The 22,846-nt window shown below is 38.3% G+C and overlaps 1 protein-coding gene across 4 annotated transcripts in view; it reads right to left on the reverse strand.

Annotated features, from left to right (window-relative positions):
• Nucleotides 1-3,876: 3,876 nt before the first annotated feature.
• SIAH1 (siah E3 ubiquitin protein ligase 1) overlaps nucleotides 3,877-22,846 on the reverse strand; it is a 30,825-nt gene continuing 11,855 nt past the window's right edge. For 2 of the 4 annotated variants that reach the window (XM_044760850.2, XM_070500621.1), the window contains exon 2: nucleotides 3,877-5,833. In XM_044760850.2, the coding sequence (XP_044616785.1) occupies nucleotides 4,983-5,831 (849 nt within the window). In that variant the 5' untranslated portion in view covers nucleotides 5,832-5,833 and the 3' untranslated portion in view covers nucleotides 3,877-4,982. Of the gene's footprint in view, nucleotides 5,834-6,010; nucleotides 6,034-9,832; nucleotides 10,016-22,846 lie in introns of those variants that run through there. The other 2 variants (XM_044760849.2, XM_044760851.2) reach the window with 2 other exon arrangements.

Below are 22,846 nucleotides of genomic sequence, written 5' to 3' on the forward strand. Positions count from 1 at the left end.
GGTCTCCTGATCATGAGAGTGGTATTTAAAGGATACTAAACGTACCTGAATTTTTTTTTAAACAAGAGGCAGCAATAAGTGTATGTCCTAAGTGAAACACAAAGATTTCCTTCTTTCCTTTTCTTCCCTTGACATCAGTCAACATTTGCATTCTGGTCCTAGCACAGATTCTCTTCCTAAGAGTGGGGATGCAAATGAGTGCCACCTGTGATTGGTAGTGGCTGCTTGCCATCCAGAAGATGCTGCTTCTCCTCTTGTGGAGGTGGTGACTAGTGACGTCCACCCCCAGGAACTCCTGTAATAGGTGACGGGTCCACATTTAAGCCTTACCAAAGTCAGCCATGACGTGAGGTAATCAACTGCTGAGGGGAGAGTGGGCTGACTTCGTATTTTCCTATTTTAGGAACCACTGAAATGATAAACCTTCCACAATGTTAAGTTTGTCACTTCTCTTTCCAGATCTAAAGTTTATTTCAGCTGGAATTATTAGATGTAAACATCAAGTTTGTTTTTTTTTTTTTTGATTAAGTAACATGTTCAAGCTCACATTATTTTGGCAAAAATGAATTGTGTTTGAGCACCCAGCCTCATGAAAATTTTATCCAGCAGCTTAAAAAAAAATCCAGACTATAGAAGTATAGTCATTATCCAGTTTCATGGTTTATGAGCCGGTGCTATGCTCTTTTGTTTCACTAACATTTAGTGGATGCTACAGTGAAAATCGCACTAAAAAATTAAAAGAAAAACGCTACAACAGGAAGGAAATGGTAAAAGGATCTGAATAGACACATAGGTAATCCTGTGAGTGACCACTGAAATGTTCTAAAACAGCTTTATCAAAAGTTTTTGTTTTTTTTAATTCTAGGAAAAGCTTTATTTGCTATGAAAATTCACTTATTTAGAACATATTAGGTATGGTTTGTACTTACCAGTGATGTAAAGAATGTGTTTAACAGTTTTGGACCTAAGAGAAAATCTTTCCTATTAAAAAGTTTTAAGTAAGTTCAGCTGTAACTTACTGTCAGTACATTTCTAGGCAATAGGAATTGAAACCCTTTAGCCTAACCCTAATCTTAACAGGACAGCGCAAGCTTGTCAAATGTGACTTTATAAAACCAAGTATTCCTCCATACCATTGTTTATGCTTTTCAGAATTCAGAAAGGCCTAATTATATCTGTAATAATAAGATTTTGTCTGATTCAGCAAGGCACTGGGAATATGGTGCCAGGCATAAAGAGGAGCACATTATAGCACACTTAGCCATCTTCATTCCTGTATGAGGTATACACCATTACAACTTTTTACAGAGGAGGAACCAGGCAGAGCAAAATTAAATAAAAGTTGGTAGGTAGAGGGTCAGGATTCAAACTCGGGCAGTTAGAACCTGCAGCCCACACTGTTCACCAAATATTAGTAGCTGCTTGATAGTATTAAACTAATTTTTGGGATGATGCTGTTTTTAGATAAATGTAAATGATCAAACCAGCTTCAGATGATAAGAGTAAACCAGCAAATAATCCTTTATGTTTGGAACATGCAGAGTGGGTAGGTGGGGAGGGCAATGACCAAGATTCTACCAGTACATTCACTCTATACGTTTCCATAATACTCTGTCTCTATCTGTACCTTTCTTGTAAAACCTACATAAATGACTATGGTACTAGTTGGTAGGTCATACACTAAATTCACCCTATTATGTTCTGTTCTTACTCAAATTCTAATACAGCAGACTGACCCCCAGATATGTTTAGTTTGATGCAGTGTTTTTTTAATTTGGGTTACTTACCAATTCTTCCTCTCAGGAAACTGAATGAAATAAAATTCCACCCTTAGTAGAATCATTGCAGATGTCCCTGGATATAAAGAGCTCTTGAGCTCTGGTGGCGGAGGGGGGCCACTAAGATTTATGGTAACCCAAAATAATCGAGAGCCACTGACATTAATTTTAAAGTTTACAGACATCTGAGCCTTAAAAAAAAGGTCACACATGTAATAAAAATCACTCAGAGCAAAAGAAAAAATTGTTCTCCAAAGATCATTAACACATTAAACTGGCCCATCATTCAATTTAACAGGATAAATTCAAGTTTAAGAATACAAAAGCAAAAGAACAAAGTTCAAGAGCGTCACCGACCCTCCACCCCATACAGTCCCAAGAGAAAACACCAAGACACCCAAAGAAGGAGCAGGCGCGTGATTTGGAGAAAGTAGATTATTGATTATAATAGAGATGATTTAAGAACCAGAGACCTCATAAATCCAATCAAACAGACCCAGAAACATGGCTGTAGGTCTCATTATCCCTGTATACCAAGAATAATGGAGATGACTTCAAAAAAATATAGTTACATATCACAAGGTCAACCTTACTAGCTGTCCAACACACAGAATTTACTCAATTTGCATCAATTAGCAAAACATGAGGTTACGATGAAATGGGAAATCCTCACTGCTACCATCCACTGAAGCCTCTCCAGAAAACCATAATGCCAGTATCAAGACCTTAGAAAATAAAAAAGAATCTCAAGAATAGAATCAGAAAACACACAGAAATAGCCAAAAAGATTTACCTGGACAAATTGGACAAAGCAGATACCCAATATCAGGAGACTGGCTAGAATTATAGTCATGCCTCACAAAAGTTATCCAAAATGGTGCTTTTCTAAGACTGCTTATGTGGTGAAATGCTTAGATGATCATGCTGTGTATGGAAGTGTGAGGCAGTTACATAATTACATGATCAAAATTACATGATTTCAAAATGTGTGTAAGCACATGTAAATATAAAGGACTAGAAAAGAAAAATGTTTGCAGTCATCTCTGATGGGCTAACATTATCATCTCTGTTGTGTGCCATTTTCTAACTTCCACAGTTTATCTACTGAGCACATAATACTTTTATAATCAAAAAAACTTTTAAAAAAAGTATTTTTAAAACACAAAATAATATACCTCCACAAAAATATTCAAACTATTAAATGAGGGAGGAAAACTGCTTTTCTAAACACACGTTAAGAGGAACAGACCTGGATATACATTTGTGGTTGACTTATTCTCTTTCGCCACAAAGACTGCCGCACAAGCACTTGTTTCAACCAATTCAAAAAATAACGCTTATGTAGAGAAAAGACTACACAGTCTTCTTTCCTGAAAATGGTTAATAGGAGTAAATTCTGTTATCCAGAATTGGTGATGATCGGATAAGGGGAAAGTTCAAATTAATTTTAACTGACTGTCTACGTTTTTAGGGTACCCATAAAATAAAATGATGTTGGGCCATTCAGAAGGCAACTTCAGAATCTTGCCACGTTCCTCAGAATAACTAGCAAGCAGTTAACCACACGGTGCTAAAGGCATAATAGCAGCAGCCAACATCTGTTAGGTGCCTGTTATGTGCAAACACCGTTCTAGGGTAACTTACTTGTACCCCATTTAACCCTTTGAGGCAGCTACCATAATTAACCCTATTTCACATGCTAGGAAACTAGGACCCAGGGTCTCACAGCTCATAAGTGGGTTGGAGCTAGGAGTGCCGTGGAGGTCCCTTGGAAGTCTGGCTACAGAGCCCAAGCTCATAACCACTAGGGTATAAAATATTAACTCATTTTTATTTTTTTAAGAGGGAAAAAAGTGATCAGTATTTTCACTAATGAGTCTCCCAACAGAGTTGTGAGAATCAAAATGATAAGGGAAGAAAAAACAAGACTCTGTAATCCAAACAGAGGCCATATAACCCATTCTTTTGCTGTAGAATAAAACTCATCTAGCACACTTCAAATACAGCACACAATGCTTTTGGCTAGAAGGTACAGAACTGAGTAGGCGAGCAACTTTGGATTTTAATCAAACTTAGAGCTAAAGCAGACACATAAGAGTTTTTAATTTGCCAGATCTTCTTTTAATGAGAATTATAAAAGACCAAAAACATTTTTTTGCAAACTGCCTTTTTTTAAACAAATGATTTGCTTTTAATTACAAATACTGTGTAAGATGATGCCTTCTTTTGCAAAACCAATAAATACAAGAGCAAATTTTAAACATGTGATTTGTCCACTATATTTGGGGAGGGGGGGAAAGGCTGATTTTTTTTTTCCCCAGTATTTAAAAAAAATCAGTACTCCCTAACCTTTCAAAGAATGAGTTTGAAGGGATGACTCAACAGGAGGGAAAAAGAGAGCTCATCTTATAGCTGCTTTAAATAGCTTTTGATAATTCTTCTGATGTTACCTTTCCTTTCTTGGAACTCATATCTTCACAAAATAGCTGAATTTAAAATATTTCTAATGAACTGATTAATGGGGGAAAGAAAATATGTATTGAACACATATGTATAAACTTTACCATAAACAATTATACATATCAAAAAGACACTAACTTTAAAAAGGTACCAAAAAAAAGGTGAGGAAGAACCTGAATTACAGAAAAGAAAGTCAAATTTATTTAATGAAAAACTAGAATTAATAAAAATTAGCAAATACACACAAAAAAATATACACACACAGCAGCACTATGTATTGACTCACGTAAGGGGAAAGCAGTGGTCCAAGACCACTCAACATGGCTTGTCAGTTAAAGGAAAAAAAAACCAAACACGCACACACACAAACGCGCACACATACAAAGGCTCACGCACGCAAAAACAAAACAAAAACCCCAATATTTTTCAACAGTACACTCAACCTACAACAAACACAAATTCAGAATTATTTTACAATGCTTCCTTTCTTAATACAAAAGATTCCCATCTTGGGTGTATATATATATATTTTTCAGTGGTTTACTGTTGACTTATTTTTAAATATATTAGTGTTATTACATGCAACTGTTTCCTGTACTTAACAGCCTTTCCTTTTATTTACCTTCACGTGTCTAGCCTCCACCTACCGAAAGTTTCAGGTTAGCAGGCAGATGGGTGCCTTATTCTCTGTGAAATTAAATGCAATAGTTTTAAACACTGGCCAGAAAATGTTTGATTGCCATTTCAACACATGGAAATAGTTACATTGATGCCTAAATTGCCATTTTCTGCAAAAAGTTGTGCAATGCTGGTGTCAAAGACTAGGCAGTCACTATTCATAATGGCTGTTGCAATTCCCTCATGAATAGATCGAGGAGTCGCTTCCCAAGTCAATCGCCGCCTATGACCATTTAACTCAAGTCGATAAGCAAAATTTTCAGCTTGTTTGCGTGTTCCTATCAGCTGTACAATTGCAAAGAACTGCTGGTGACCATCGTATTTTTCCTGTTTCTCCAAGACTAACATAAAGTGAAAGCCAAAACAGGACTGCATCATCACCCAGTCAACAGCACCAGGAAGATTAATGTCTGTAGCAAGGAACACTATATCCTCGCCCTGCAGGGTCGTAATGGATTTATGCTGATGCATCAGATGGGGCATCACAGCATCCAAAGAGCCTTGCCATTTACAGGAAGCACCAGGGCACGGGCAGGAATAAGGCCTAAACTCACAGAGCTCTTCGTGGTCTGCTTTTTCTGTGTGTGGCAGAGTTATTTCACATCCAGAAGAGGCATATTTACAAGGGAAAAGTACTGAATTGGCCACTTTCTCCATAGCCAAGTTGCGAATGGATCCCAATGGGCCCCGGCAAGTCGGACAACATGTGAGCTTTGGGCGACAGTTGCTACAAACAAGATGGCCACTCTGACATTGAAGAATGGGTGGTAACACATAGTCAAAGCAGACCGGACACTCAAAAAGACTCGCCAAGTCATTGTTGGACGCAGTTGTGCCAGTCAGGGCAGGCACCCTCTGGGACGGTGTACACTTTGAGGTTCCAGTAGGTAATGCTGTTGCAGTCTGACGGCTCATTTCTGTAATAAAAAACATAAATAAAAATAAAAGGAGGCAGGAGAAAAATAATTACAACTATAACTTATTCTATAATAATGTTTACATGCTAGAAATACTTAAGCACCGTGCAAAATTTACTGTGAGCAACAGAATAAAGGAAAACAGGGTTAAAAAAACATAAATGACATGAAATATACCTTTTAATTATTAGGAGTTGTACACTGGATAAAATCTCTTTTCAAAATATTCCAGAACACATTTACAATCCACTTTCTTTAAAAAATGTTAGAAATTGTCCCTGGATGGACTACATGGAATAAATGCTGAAAGAGAAATTGGACTATAAACAACTAAGAAACTCTGTACAAGTAGCTGAAGTTCAATCAAATCTATTTTGATTGCACTTTCTCCGCTATCTCTGTGTTCAATTCCCCTAACTGAGTCTATTCCTTTCTCATTCTGTGTCAGCTGCTGAAAGCTACAGGGAATTATAAGTGATCCAAAGGATCACCAGGGTGTTGACTTTGATGAATTCCTCCTAATAGTGAACAGTTATCTGCTCTAGAGGCATATTTGGGCAATGGAGAGTGTCACAAGGGGAAGGGCCTGCTGCCATCCCCTCATCCATCTTCATCCTCTAGAACGTTAACATCAGCTAGGTATTCATCTTGTTTCCTACTGATCAGTGCCTCCCTCAAAAGAGGGATAGAGGAGAAATGCAGGGCCATCCTCAAATAAAAGGTTTTAGTCTGGTATTTACAGAAAGTAAATCATTCTATTCTACTTCCATAATAAAAATCAGAAATAATTTGCAAAGGAGAAGGAGAGTCAGGAAAAGAAGGTAAGTAAAGATAAAAGCACCAGAGAGAGACACACAACATTGGGGCTTGGGGATTAGAGTCAACTGGTAAAGAATTCCTTATACCCTCGAGTTCACCAGTGTTGCTGGAGCATTTATCAGCACAGTAATAAACAGTGTTTAAGAGAGAGAGAGGTCATCTGGAAGAAATGATCCACAATGTGACTGACTAACTTGTCAGACTGAATGAAAGATGAAAGAAGCACTTTTTCCCAAGAATCTGCCTTTGCTGGGATGTGGCAGGCCACTATTTGTCTTGGGCACGACAAAAGAGCAGTCGACGTGCTAAGAATGCACTCCCAGTGACTTTATAAGCGACAGTTCTACAAAATTAAAACTGAATGCCTCAAATTTAATGTTTGCTCAATTATAATTATTTTGTTGCAAAGAATTTAACTTTCAAAAAAACAATGCTGGGTACCAATGTGACCATGTAAATGCAATTTGGGTTCTAGATTACTCAAGGATAGACAACCTTAGATGGGGGCTGAGGATACAAAGAGAAAAAAAAGGTTAATTCCACTGTCTCTAAAGTTCAAAGGGAAACAAAAGTACAGCAGAATTCCATCACAATGTGGCTCAACACGTGGACCACATGAATCAGTTTCCACCATCTGAAGCCCTGTATACAGCAGGTGTCCTAGCCCAACAAAGGGACTATAAAGGTACTCTCTTGTAATCCAGTTTCCCGCTGAGGAGATGCTATGTGCATATGAAGATCCATCATTTTAGGTCACTTGTAAAACAGTGGGCTCAGCATTGCCCAAATGCCCTATATGTATGCTGTATGCCTAGTTCATGATCCATGTTATGCTGCTCACTTGAGTGAGCAACGTAATAACTGCAAGGCAGCTGCCTGAGTCTAAGACACCAATGCCTTTCAAGTCACTAAACCAAAACAGCTAATCACATGCAGGGGCAGTAAACTCAGTGTGTGATCAAATCAACATAAGATAACTTACTTAAGCAAGAAAACAATTCAATTTCTTGACCTAGCAAAGCAGTTATACGTTTACCATCAATAGTTCGGGCTCACCTTACAATATATCTTTATTATTTTTCCAAACATTGTAGAAAAAGCACAATTTAAATTCCCATTCAAAGTGTGAAAACAAGTGAATGTGCTGGTATTTCTGGTCAATGGAGGGATTACAAGATAGCAGCTGCTAAAACCTCCCAATGCTCCAAAGTTGGGAACCTAGCTCCATCTTCAAAGAGAAAAAGAATCCCAACCACACAGCAGTCCTGCAAAGTCACAACATAATGTGAAGTGTGATTTAACCTAAGAAAAGTACAGATCAAAAGAAACATCACTGTGAGCTCAATTATGCTGCAGCCATTCCACGATCCAGTCAGATTCCACTGGCTTACAACTTTCTCGTTTCAGTTTAAGCAACGCGGTCTCTTAATGTTAATACCTTTTCTCTTCCTTGTCCCAGCTGCTGGTAAACATGTGAGAAAGATGCTCCTCCAGGAGCACAGAAAAGGCAAGGCAGACTTCCCAGTCACGAGAAGTCGGGCAGCTCACAGCCTTGCCCCCAGAAGCAAAGACAATGTAACAGAGGCCCCTCCTGGACACATTCTGTTCCTAAGCATGCCCGGGGTAGGCTGTCAAGAAGCGAAGGTCAGCACCCTGCTCCGGACACTCCATTCACTTCTCAGGAGGAGGAGGAGACAGAAAGCCTCTCCCGCCCTGAGGGGTTGACCACACCTCCCGGGGAGCTCAAATGTGCCTGAGACTCCAAAAATGGGAGCCATCACTGAGCTGTCCTCTGCTGGGCCCTAAACCTCCATCTGTCTTGGAAGTCTGTCTTCCCCAGATTCATCAGCTAGGCTCCGGCCAGTTCGGGTGAAGGACGTGGCTGCAGTGTGTGGTCGCAGAGCCGGTCAGCTGGGAAGGCCACCTGAAGCCAGGGCTGGGGCCCAGCCCCAACTAGGAAGGCCCACTGCAACCCAGAGCGCCTCCCGGTCTCAGGCCCCGCTGCCCGCCCTTGCGCGGGCAGCAGAGAGGGTGGGGGGCATCAAGCTCCACCCTACGGGGCCCAGGGCAACTCCAGGGCACCGCAGCACCCACCTCCCACCCAGCGGGGCAAAACTACTACCCCCAGCGACACTGTGCCTCAGCATTTCCACCAGCATACATTTAGGTCGAAACACGCTGTTTATGTAGTCCAAAATAGTCGGATATTGGCAATTTTGTATGGTTTCAACCCAAGAGCTACAAAGAGTATGGGGGAAATATGCCGCCACACAAGCCCTCTCCTGATCAACTGTGCAAACTCTTAAGTTTTTATAGAGTAAAAGCATTCTCCCCACTACATTCAATAACTATTTACTAGGGGTCAACTACATTTCCTCAATTCTAACTCACGTCTACATTTCTACCCCTATCGGCACCATATTTTAAATTTTCCCTCTCCCTTTGACAAGACTTTGCAGTGAGAGTAGTAAACACACATAACCATATTAACTCCTACTTTAACCTCCAAATTGAGATTATATTCTCTTCCCACTCTGGGAAGGCCAATTTAAACGGCCTCATTAAACAGAGCAGCTTGTTTTGCATTTAAACAAGCATTACCCTTGCCCCAATAAAGTCCTGGGTCTCAGATGCGCAGTGTGTCAGCTAGTGCATTCAGAGGTTTAACCTGTAATGACATCCTGCTTAGGGCAGCCTTTAAACACAGCACAAGCTGGTGTGGGGAGTAAACCCAGTGCAGAAAATTGCAGATGACCCACTTTCAGTATCAAATCTTAACTCTAATCACTTCCCCATCCTATTAATAGTTTCTTCAATCACCTCAACCTCATCTTAGTATCAGGCTACACAAAATATCATTAGGAACAGAAATATAATTGAAATTAGTCTGTCCATTGACAAATATAAACTACTATCACCTACGTTTTTATTTTCTAACACACAGTCATCCTAGATAGGTCTCCGGTTTCTAGCACAGGAGACTTCAAATATTTTAGGCAGAGAAACTCTTTCCAAACAGAATTAAGACAGAATCCAAATGCATAAAACAAGTAAAGGGGATAACTGATTTCTCAAGCAAAAAAAAAAATTTCATTTTTCTCCAAACTTCCAAAGGACCTGCAGACAGCCTTGTAGCACCGTCTGAAAACTATTAACCTATGGACAAACCTTTAAACTTACCAAGTGAGTCAGGACAGTAAAAGTGGAAGTGTTCTGGGGTCATCTACACTTGGATTAAAACCCAGTCTTCACCACCTGCTCAGCTTTAAAACTGGGACAATATTTCCAGCCTCCCATGGCTTTTGTCTGGATTAAAGGAGACAGATAATTTATGTATACCATGGGTGGTACATATGCCAAAATATGTAAGTATTCACCTGAGACCTCTGAAAGTTTCTTGCTCTGCCTGAGGTCATCATCTAGTTAGAGAGCTAGAGCTTGTGGGTTCCAGATATACACTTCAAAAGATGCCTTTAGCTTGTAAAGATGACCAAACATGCCCGCCAAAGATCAACTGCCATTTAACTAATTTTTAGCATAATGAACCTTAACAGAATTTCTAGACTAGACAGAATAGTTAAAAATCTCACAAAAACTACATTACACTAAGATAAGCCCACATATCCCAAAGTTAGCAAAAATTCAAATTTTAGCACGAGTGCACTATTATCTACACTTTCTAAAGCCTACATCTCAAGCCCAGTTTGGTATAAGGTTTAAAGAGATTTTAATCTAAATCAAAACACTTTTAGAATCAGCCTTTAATGTTGTCTTAGTAATTTCAGAGCATTTAACCACTGCTTTGCCACATGTTAATAACATACTTACAGCAGTAGTATTCTCAATTTCATGTGAGAACATTTGTTTCCTTTTATAAATGACTGATGAAGAATTTCTCTGATTAATCATAAGCTCATGCCCGGCTACTCTAATTAATAAACAATGTTGTGCTTACCATTTTCTTGTAGTTTACAAATGCTACTACAGCAGGCAAATAATGACCCCTCAAAGACATCCACATCCTAACGCCACTGAACCTGTGAAAATGTTAGTTACGGCAGCAACAGGAAGTTAACACAGTTAAGTACAAAAGTTTAAACTGGAGAAAGCGAAAAGGATGGCAATGTACTGTAAAGCAAGTTACAGAAAGAACATACCTGGGAGGTATTTGGGGCGGGGGGGGGGGGGAGGGGGGTGATGCATGAGAAATCAGAAAGACTGCCTCCTGCAAAATGACCAATGAGTGAGTTATCTGAGTAGTAGGATACTGGTGATTTTTAGCTATATTTCCTTCAAAGGGAACAATAAAGAATGTGCTTTGTAGAGATTAGTCTGATTGAGAATTGTGAAAACAATTAGTCAAAATAAGATTCCCATTCTTAATTTAGTAAAAAAAGATAGGATGCAAATACCACTACCCCTCTTACTTGTCCAAAAATTATTCCTAGAAATGACATAATATTTATTGTAAAATAAAAGTAGAGGTTCAGATTAGGAATTTGCTCTCTATTACGAAGAATCGATGGGTTAAGTAAAACTTCTCCATTCAACATTTCAAGGCTTTCCTCCTTTCCTCAACTCCTTTTTGCAAAAAAAGGAACCTTCTAAATTTGACATTGTGATGGGTATTATGCAGAAAATGTTTGTTAAATTAGTGTTAAAAGTCGCTTCTATTTTAAGATTTACTTCTCACAAACTGACAAAAATTTAAGGCAAGTCTCCTTAAAAATTCAACAGCTTAAAATGCCAGAAGTTAAAAATCAAACTTCATTATAAAACAATGCTAAGAAGAAAAATTAACCTATTTTTTAGTTTCCAGAACTGTAGCGAAGTAATAAGAGAAAATTTTTCAAATTGTATATATTTTCCAAAAAGCTTTATTTTCCTGAAGATAATTCTGAAAGTTTTGTAGCTATAGAAGAAGAGTTATGTGTCTGGTAAGACTGATAATCTTAAGTGAAGAAAGCCCAGGACACAGGACCTGAAAGAAAGCTGCCGTAAAAACAGAAGTCTGAACAAAGGTGACGACACAGTAAAGGGAGAGGAAAATGCAAACCCTAACTCAAATGTGAAAAGCAAAGTACCACTGTATTTTAAGGCTTCCATCCCTGGTTACAAACAGCATATACTTATAATCAGAACCTATTAGGCACTAGGCTAGATATTGAGATATGATGATAGAGGAAACACAAAGTAGGAGTGAGATGCTTGTGAGATGTCTAATCAAAAAAGCAGTGGATACACAAAAGAGTTAAGACCAGAGATGAGGAGCTGTTAACACACAGATGCTATGTGAAGTCACAGAGAAGAGGAGCTTGCCTAAAATAAAAGAAATCCCAACATTAAGATTTAAGAGTTCATTAAAGCAAAAGGTAGTGGGCCATAGACTGCAACAGCTCTCAAACTTTACTGTGCTTCCTTATCATCTCGGGATCTTGTTAAAATGCAGATTCTGATGTAGAATGAGAATGACTCTACAGCTAGGCCTGAGATTCTGCATTTTTTAACCAGCTCCCAGGTGTGGCCAATGCTGTTGGCAGAGGCCCACAGGAGCTGCAAAAGCCTAAAGAACTGAGAAGGAAAGCAATGGTGAGAGAAAACCAGGAGAGGGCAGTATCTCAGAAGTCAAGAGAAGATAGGGATTTAAGAAGATATATAAAAACTCATGTGCACATAAAAGAATGAAAATTGACCATTCTTTTTCACCATTCACCAAAATAAACTCAAAATGGATCAAAGACCTAAAGCAGAGACCTGAAACCATAGGGTTTCTAGAAGAAAATGCAGGCAGTACACTCTTTGACATCAGTATTAAAAGGATCTTTTCGGACACCATGTCTTCTCAGACAAGGGAAACAACAGAAAGAATAAACAAACGGGACCTCATCAGACTAAAGAGCTTCTTCAAGGCAAAGGAAAACAGGATTGAAACAAAAAAACAACCCACTAACTGAGAAAAAATATTTGCAAGTCATACATCTGACAAAGGCTTAATATCCATAATATATAAAGAACTCACACAACTCAACAACAAAAATATCAAACAACCCGATCAAAAAATGGGCAGGAGACATGAACAGACATTTCTCCAAAGAAGATATACGGATGGCCAACAGGCACATGAAAAGATGTCCATCATCACTGATCATCAGGGAAATGCAAATCAAAACTACACTAAGATATCACTTTACACCCATTAGAATGACAAAAATAACTAAAACAAATAGTAACAAATGTTGGAGAGGTTGTGGAGAAAAAGGAACCCTCATACACTGCTGGTGGGAATGCAAACTGGTGCAGTTACTATGGAAAACAGTATAGAGAGTCCTCAAAAAATTAAAAATAGAACTACCATACGATCCAGCTATCCCACTACTGGGTATTTATCCAAAGAGCTTGAAGTCAGCAATTCCAAAAGTCCTGTGCACCCCAATGTTCATTGCAGCATTATTTACAATAGTCAAGACGTGGAAGCAACCTAAGTGCCCATCAACAGATGATTGGATAAAGAAGATGTGGTGTGTGTGTGTGTGTATATATACACACACACATATACACACACAATGGAATACTACTCAGCCGTAAAAAAGAACAAAATCGTCCCATTTGCAACAACATGGATGGACCTTGAGGGAATTATGTTAAGTGAAATAAGCCAGATAGAGAAGGACAATCTCTGTATGACTCCACTCATATGTAGAATTTAAACATGGACAAAGAGAACAGATTAGTGGCTACCAGGGGAAAGGTGGGGTGGGGGGTGGGCAGAAAGGGTGAAGGGGTGTACCTACAACACGACTGACAGACAATAATGTACAAGTGAAATTTCACAAGATTGTAACCTATTGTTAACTCAAAAAAAAAACTCATATGCAACAATATTAGAATACATTATGCTTTATTATATTCTTATAAGAAACTTGTATTATTTCTATAATCTGGGGAACAAAATTAAAAAAGGCAACCAGCAGACATGCTTAAACATGCAAGAACTCAAGGAATATAGTACCCATGAACCCTTAAGAAAATTACTTGATTAAAAAAAAAAATCAGGTGATGAGTCAATAATTAATTTAGAAATAGTGATCCTGTTGTAAAAGGATTAAAGTTAGTCAAAAATTACGCCATTTAAATACAGAACTAAGACTGAAACTATAAGGCATTACAATTACAAATTAGAATCTAAATATTATAAACCTCAGCAGGGTGTAAATAATTACATTAAAAAAATATGGTAAGGAAATAGCAAAAATAATAACACAAGTCAACCATGTGGCATCTGCTGAGAGATCAAGTAAAGATTAGGCCTAAAAGGTGTTCATGGATTGGCAATATAGAAGTTCCTGGTGACCTGTGCAAAAGCAACCTTGGAGATGCGGCTGGTGTGGAAGTCAGACTAAAGAAAGCAGAACAGGATGCTCTGTTAACTTGAGAAGTAGGACTGTGGAGAGGAGAGGCAAGTTAGATGGTAGCTGGAAGGCCTCTGGGAGTTTTTTACTTGGTTCCTTTTTTCATTTATATTTTAAACGGGAAAGACCTGAATACAGTGAAAGCTGACAGAGTCCAGAAAAGAGGGTAATCCAAAGAAATGGAGCAATGTGATAAAATAAAAGTCCTTGGTAAGATGAGGGGGGATTCAAAACTCAAGACAGAGTGACTAGACTTTGTCGGAAGAGATACTTCTCCATGGTAAGAACAGAGAGGACATAAGCTGCCTCGCTCAGGGTGTAAGAGGTGCAGAAGGGTTCTGAGAGTTTCCATGTTCTCTGCAAAGCAGGCAGTTATCCGTTTTTTGGGTTTTTTTTGGCGGGGGGCAGGGTTTGAGGGGATAAGGAGGAAATGATGTCAGAGATTTAAAGGGACCCCTCTCCTAAGCATCAGGCCACGGCAGAGTGTTTTTTATGAACTGGCTAGGTCTTGTTGGTAGGACAATGAAGACAGTCAAATATATGTGGGTAAATCATAATCTTGGCTCCCAAAAAATCCCTACTGCTTTTCTTAAACCAAAGGAGAAATAATTTGCCATTAATCTAATATGTTCTCCAAATTTTAGGATTAGTAACCTAAAACTAACTAGAATGGCTAACCTTAACAGTGAATACCAAGCACTGGTGAAGACATGGAGCACTGAAACTCTCATACTTTGCTGATGGGAAAGAAAAATAGTACAAGTACATCTTCATAACTGCAGAAAGTTCTATTGGACAGCACGGTTCTCTATCCTAATTCTATTTTACTACCTGTTATCCTTATATTTTTATTTCACATTGAATCTACAACTTTTTATTAACATCAAAAATGAAAGTATTAACATCTCCCCAAACAAGGCAAGCCTATTAACACGCTGACAGTAAAACGTTCCCTTTCCCACCTGCCAGGATAAAGATTGTACTAAACTTCAAAACTCTGTCAAAACAATCCTTCAAACCCAATTGCAACCATTCTGGTTTCACTTCTCACAACTATATCACAAGGCAAATAGCCATCTCTTTCTCCCCTTGAATCCTTAATTATGATTCATTTTTTGGTATGGGCAGAGTACCTCAAGAAAGTTTTTAGAAACAGCATATAAGTGATTAAGTCCCAATCGTAGCAGTCTGAAGCTTTGGCACAGACTGCACAAGCTCAGAATTCTAGTCAGACCCCTTTCCCCTAAGAACTACGCAAATTCTGCTCACTGTTTTCTGACATGTAATGGTGCAGATGAAAAACCTAATGTCATTTTATTCTTACTCCTTTACAGGTAACCTTTCCCCCCGATAGATGGCTTGTTGGACTCTTTTCTTTATCTCTGGAAGAAATCTTCACCAGAACATCTAGGTGTATGCCATTAGCACTTGCCAAACACTAGGTGAGTCTTTTTAATACGAAGGCTCAAGTCTTTTACCTTTGTGGATTTCTCTTGTAAATGTTCTTTGATTTTTTGCATCTGCACAGTTCTTTTCTTCAGAGAATTCTAATACTGACTCTCCTGGATCTATCTTCTGGTCACTTATATTTTATTCTCATAATTACAATCTTTGTTTTGCACTGCATTCCAAGAGAACTCACCAAGTTCTAATTCATGAATTTGGTTTCGCTAAAATTACCTTATGTCTTGATATGCTAAAGCACTTTTTACTCAGGTAGATACCCTCAATGTCCAACAAGGGAAGAGAGGTTTTGATGGCAGGAGTAGCTGCTTCCCTTTCCTTTCTCTGAAGTTGGAATGACCACATAAATTTGGATTGCATTGCCCTTGTACTTCCTTAACCCTTCTATTTAAGTTCTCCTGCGTAATTGTCATGTCTCTCATTGGAGCTTGACTGTTGTTGGTTTTGCTCTTGCTGCTATAGTCTCAATGAGTTCCAGGGTCAGTAAGCTAAACACCGAGACAAAGCAGACTTTCCTCCACTCTCATTAAAACAGCTGCCCCAAACATTTATTAAGCACCTAGAATGTACCAGGTAATGTCCTCAGTGGTTTACACATACTATAATTTAACCACCTGCATGCGCTTCCAAGATAGGCATTTATTCCCCATCTTATAGATAAGAAAATAGATTTCACAATAAATGTTTCAGATCACAGAACTAGTAAAAAACAAAAGGAAGAGATCTTAAGCAACCCTCTCATGATTTCAGAAGAGAAAAATGATACAGAGAAGTAACTTGCTAAATGTCATATAACTTAGATCAGTGTGCTAATCTGGGCTGTATGCTACTATTTCCCAGATCCTTTTAAAGCAGATATGCTTTGAATACTTTCTATTCAACTTGAAAAATTAATCCTTTCTGAATTTGAGTCTAGCAAGATTCAAAATAACAATGAAAATTTAATTAAACTATACTTTGTCTTCCCTCCTAATACAAGAGAGATCCCTAATGTAGCCAGGGGAGATCAAAAAAGAAGGGAGATGATACCTCGTTAAGTACTGACCGAGTAAAAGTGAACTAAAGTCAGCTCCTTACAGAGGCCTTTGCTGATCACTTTTTAAAGGCCAGACCACCCTTTCTTACTGTTCATGTAATCTCTTACCATTTGAGGTTCTCTTGCTGACTATGTACTTACTATTTTTTCTGCTTCTCCCTCCTCAGTACAAGATCAGCTTTTCAGTAACAGCAGTTCTTAAACTTTTTTGGTATCAGGAACCCTTTACACCAAAGGTTGGCAAACTACAGCTGCAAGCCAGTTGCCTCTTTTTGTAAATAGTTTTATTGGAACATAGTTATGCTCGTTCATTTACATATTGCCTATGACTGCTTTCAAGGGCAGAGTTGAATAGCTGACCCTATGATTCCTAAGTCATTTAAACCTATCTGGCTGTTTAAGAAAAAGTTTGCCTTCACTCTTTATACTTTAAAAAAATGAGTGAGGACCCCAAAAGAGCTTTTTTTATGTAGTTTATATGTCTTGATATCTGCTCTATTAGAAATTCAAGCCAAGAATTTTTTTTAAATATTTATTCTAAAATTACCATTACTTTTACATAACATGTAAAAATCCATGACATGTTAAATGTTTACGAAAAATAACTATTTTCCATAATAAAGAGAAGAGTGTCTATGTTGTATATTTTTACAAATCTCTTTAATGTCCGATGCAATAAAATACAGTTGGGTATTAATTATCTGCTTCTGCATTTAATCTGTTAAGAAACCACATATCATGTAGCCTCTGGAAAACTCCACTGTACTCTCACGTCTCCTTATTGTGAAATAAAGTTTTGACCTTCAAAGGGTCTTGAGAACTCCCAGGATCCCTGAACCACTAACTTTTGGTTCAGAACCTCGGCAATACAAGATAAACTTCATGAGAGCAGACTGCCGTTTTGCTCATTCTTGTATCTCCAGCACCTGGGACAGTAACCGGCCTAGACCAGGTACTCAAAATATTTCTGAAAAGAATGAATAAATCAAGTAAAATGGTATAAGAATTCCAAGTAGAAGGAACAGCATGTATACAACCAGAATTCACTCATCTCTGATGCCCCTGCAAGTAGAATGTATCTGCCTCATGATATAACCTCAAAGGGAATTCACAACTGAGATTTAAAATTCACTTTAAAATAAACACTATGGTGATCTTTGACAGGGGAGCAAAGGCAAAAACAATGGAGAAAAGACAGTCTTTTCTACAAACGGTTCTGGAACAACTGGATATCCACGTGCAAAAAATGAATCTAGACACAGATCTTACACCCTTCAGAAAAATTAACTCAAAATCAATCACAGACCTAAATGTAAAATGTTAAAACCATAGAAATACTAGAACATAGGAGAAAATCCAAATAACTTGGGTTTGGCAATGACTTTCCAAAACACCACCAAAGACATGAACCAGGAAAGAAACAACTGATAAGTTGGACTTGATTAAACTTAAAAACTTCTGCTCTGCAAAAGACATTGTGTCAAGGGAATGAGAAGACAAACCACAGGATGGGAGAAAATATCTGCAAAAGACATATCTGACAAAGTACTGTTATCCAAAATATACAAAGGACTCTTAAAACTCAGTGAGAAAACAAACATGCTGATCAAAAAATGCGCCAAAGACCTGATCAGACACCTCACCAAAGACATACTGTACAGATGGCAAATGAGCATGTGAAAAGATGCTCCATATGTCATCAGGAAAATGCAAATTAAAACAAGATGCCACCCCACACCTATTAGATGGCCAAAATCCAGAACACTACCACCACCAAATGCTGGTGGGCATGTGGAGCAACAGAACGCTCATTCGTTGCTGGTGGGAATGCAAAATGGTACAGCCACTTTGGAAGGCAGTTTGGCGGTTTCTCACAAAACTAACATACTCTTAACATCCGATCCAGCAATCATGCTCCTCATTACTTACCCAAAGGAGATGAAAACTTACGTCCACACAAAAACCTGCAAACAGATGTTTACAGCAGCTTTATTCATAATTGCTTGGAAGCCAAAACATGGAAGCAACCAAGATGTCCTTTGGTAGGTGAGTGGATAAATAAACTGGTACATCCAGACAACGGGTTATTATTCAGGAGCTAAAAAGAACTGAGCTATCAAGCCATGAAGAGACATGGAGGGACCTTAAATGCGTATCACTAGTTGAAAGAAGCCAATCTGAAAAGGCTACATACTGTATGATTCCAATTTTATGGCATTCTGGAAAAGACAAAACTATGAGAGAGTACAAAGATCAGTGCTTGCCAGAGGTTAGGGAGGAGGTGGGGATGAACAGGAGGATCACCGAGGATTTTTAGGGCAATGAAACTATTATGTGGGATATTATAATGGTGGATGTGTATCATCATACATTTGTCAAAACTCATAAAATACAACACTAAGAGTGAACCATTAATGTAACTCATAGACTTTGAGTGATAATGATCTGTCAATGTAGGTGCATCAACTGCAAAATATCTAACACTCCGCTGGTGGGACACATTAATAATGGGGAAAGCTACAAATGGGGCAAGGTGAATATGGGAAATTTCTCTGTCTTCTGTTCAATTTTGAACCTAAAACCGCTCTAAAAAAATAAAGCTGGGGCCGGCCTGGTGGCGCAGCAGTTATGTGCACATGTTCCACTTCTGCGACCCGGGGTTCGCTGGTTCAGATCCCAGGTGCGGACATGGCACCGCTTGGCAAGTCATGCTGTGGCAGGTGTCCCACATATAAAATAGAGGAAGAGGGGCGTGGATGTGAGCTCAGGGCCAGTCTTCCTCAGCAAAAAGAGGTGGTTTGGCAGCAGATGGAAGCTCAAGGCTAATTTTCCTCAAAAAAATAAAATAAAAATAAGAATAAAGTCTATTTTAAAAATAACAACACTATGTGGTGAAGTAAATCATTTTATCACCATAAACGTAATCTACAACAATTGGATGTAGTTCCATATCAATTCTCTAAGTTCTTAAAATATTTACATTTATGACATCAGAGTTCCATAAATCCATCAATTCCTAGAAAGTAATTTCATCTTTTAGCATTGCACTACTAATAACATACCTCGAGAATGTACCTACGTATAGTGAAAAGAACACTGAATTTGGTTGGAATCAGAAGCTCAAACCTGAATTCCTACTTTGGCTCCTACTAATTATTTTTATCTTTGGCAAAACTACAATAGCCTGGGTCTCAAGATCCCTATTTGTGAAACAATAAAACCACTAATAACAGATTTTTGGACATTAACTGGGATCAAATATATCAGAATGTTCGGCATATTACTAACACCCACTTAGTGATGTATACAGAGACATACTAGGAACGCTGTAATGAATCACTACATAAAAAAGATCCTGAATATACAGGATTTTACCGAAAATTGTTGTTTCAACCTCCTGTGTTCATTTTCACAACCTCAATGTGGGATTGAGTCTGAAATCTGATAAAGATTACAGAGTTTGCTGTGAAAGAAGCTCATAAACTGGACACCTACCAATCTGTAAGGCACTGTGTCAGCAGCTTCATAAACACTATGTAAGCCTCATAAAGTAGGTTGTATCTCCATTTTGAAGATGAGAAAATTGAAGATCAGAATAATTAAGAAATAATAAGAGTGGAGCCAGACTGTCTGCTGTGTCCCTAAACCTCATTTTATTTCAAATAACCCTAAAAAACACTATGCATAATCTCTTTCTCACTATGGTACAGAATATTTAACTTAACATTCAACACATCTTTTCAATGTTTATAAAAACTGACCCCAAAATTCAAAATTTCCCTAAATTCGTTAAATTAAACCTTTAGTCCTAGCAAGCAATTACTTTTAGAAATTGGAATTTTTGGTAACACATTTGAAATTATTGAAACTATGTCAGTTATGATTACAACACAATCACTACTGCAACATAACCAAGTCTCACAGTGTCTAGATAAAAGCATCCAAATACTATTCACTTAGTTATTTGTATCCAAGTTTGAATACAACTGTTACTACACTGATTATGTTTTATATTCTCTCAGGATATAAAATTGTCACATAATCCAGTAGACGTTTGCTCTTTTGCTCCATCTTGGCATTAAGCTATGCTTTTTAAATCTTACTTATAAAACATATTGTACCCAGTTCTATACTGTAACATAGAACACATTCAACTGCCCATTCCATTTGACAACTATGGTAAGTGAATACATACATACACACACACTCAGAACAAAAATTTCAAAGGAGATCAAAATTGGAGTAACCTACGAAGAGTTGGTGATACTAAGCTAAACAGAAAACAGCACATTGCTTGGGAGACAGAAGAAATTAAAGAAACGAGGTAAAAAGTCACACCAGAGAGTCTCAATACATTACATGATTGATGGCTCTTTACTAGTAAAATAGAAAAATAATGGAATTTATGGGAAAGAAATCTCTTCCTATCACATCTGAAACTCTAAGCAAATCATTTTAGTTATTTCAAATAGACTATAACACGTGAATTAACCCATACTTTAATTTTCCTCAAACTAAGACTCTATTCTGGGGGGGGGGGTCCATATTTCTCTACAAAAATGTAATGTTTTATTTTCCTGTGTTTAATAATAAACAGTATAGCACATTAGAATCATCTGAATCCATCTGTTAGCCACGTAATTGAAAGCTCTTACTCGCATTTTATGGTCACACTGGCTCCAAGTTGGGACTACATTGCTCTAATTATGCCAAGTTAAAGAAGAAAGCAGAGGGGAACCTAATATAAAATGATGCATTTGTGTGAAGCAAAGCCCAAATGACATCATGGTTTTCACTGAAGTACTTAAATGCTGGTAAGAAAATGCATCACATGGTGACCACTCCATACAGGGCAATTTTGGTACATTCAACTCCAAAAGAACCTACAGCGTAACAGTTAATTCCATAACCCATGTTACTTCAAGACTTCAATTTAACAGACAGTATCCAATACTTTAGTAAATCAGCGTAACTTGAATTTCATTGGTTTTGTAGTTTTGTTTGTATTTAATTTGCAAGTTTTGAACTGTCTCCAACATCTGACAGAGGTGATTGATCACTGGGGCTCCTGCCTGATAAACTTTGTTCACTGACTCCACATACTCTTGGTTTTCCTATCTCACCGGTTACTCCCCAGCTTCCTTTACTGATTCTTGCTCTTCTCCTCAAACTCTTGAAACTGGAAACTGTCCAACAGTCCATACTTTTCTTCCCTTTGGTGATCCCATTCAGTATTCTCGTTTTTAAACTCCACCAATATTGCCACGGACTTCAAAATTATCTCCAGCCCAGATTAAAAAACAAACCAAAAACACCCTCCAGATTTGTCTTAAACCCCAGATTTGTACATCCAACTGCCTCCTGGATACACCTACAGGGGGTGGCCATCTTCTCCCAGACTACTCTATCCATAGCCTTCCCCTCACTTGATGGCAACGCCATCCTTCCAGTTACTCAGTTCAAAAGCCTTGAAGTCATCCTGGATTCTTCTTTCCACATCACGTATCTAAAACCACCAGGAAATCTTATGGTACCTCCTTTAAAAATATATCCAGAATCCAACCACTCCTCACCACCTCTAACACTACCATAGTCCAAGCCACCATTCTCTATCACCTGGATTACTGTAATATCCTTCTAACCAATCTCCCTGCTTCCAACCTTGTCTCCAACCTCCACACCCCAATATGTTCTGAGAACAGCAATCAGAAAAATCCAGTTAAAATTTATATCAGATCATGTCACTCCTCTGCTCAACACCCTCCCCAGTGGCAACCTACATCTGGGTAATCAATAAAATCCTAAAACAGCCTATAAGGCCCTACACAATATGGTGATGTGTTCCTACTACTCTTTGATTTCATGTCCCACTTCTTTCCCCTTCACTCACTGCACTAGCCTTCTTGTTCCACAAAGCTGGGTTGCTCCTTTGGGCCTCCGCCTTAAAATACTTTTCTCTCGGATATCTACATGACTAACTCTCTTCACCTCTTTCCAATCTTTGCTTGTATGTTACCTTCTCAGGGAGGCCTACCCTGTCCCCTCCATTTAAAACAGTGATCAGTAGTCTGCCCACTGTATGCACTCCTAATCCTTGCCCATTCCACCCCTCTTCCTCTTCCCTTCCTTCCTCTCCCTCATTTTCACTCTTATCTTCTATCAGGCTATACAATTTACTTATGAATTATGGTTTTTATTATAGCCACCCCTGTTCCCCCACCACCACGCCCCGCCACAGAAGGTAAGAATTTTTGTCTGGTTCACTGATGTATCCTAAACACTTAA

This window comes from Equus asinus, chromosome 28 (assembly GCF_041296235.1).
Source record: "Equus asinus isolate D_3611 breed Donkey chromosome 28, EquAss-T2T_v2, whole genome shotgun sequence".
Taxonomy (NCBI): Eukaryota; Metazoa; Chordata; class Mammalia; order Perissodactyla; family Equidae; genus Equus; species Equus asinus.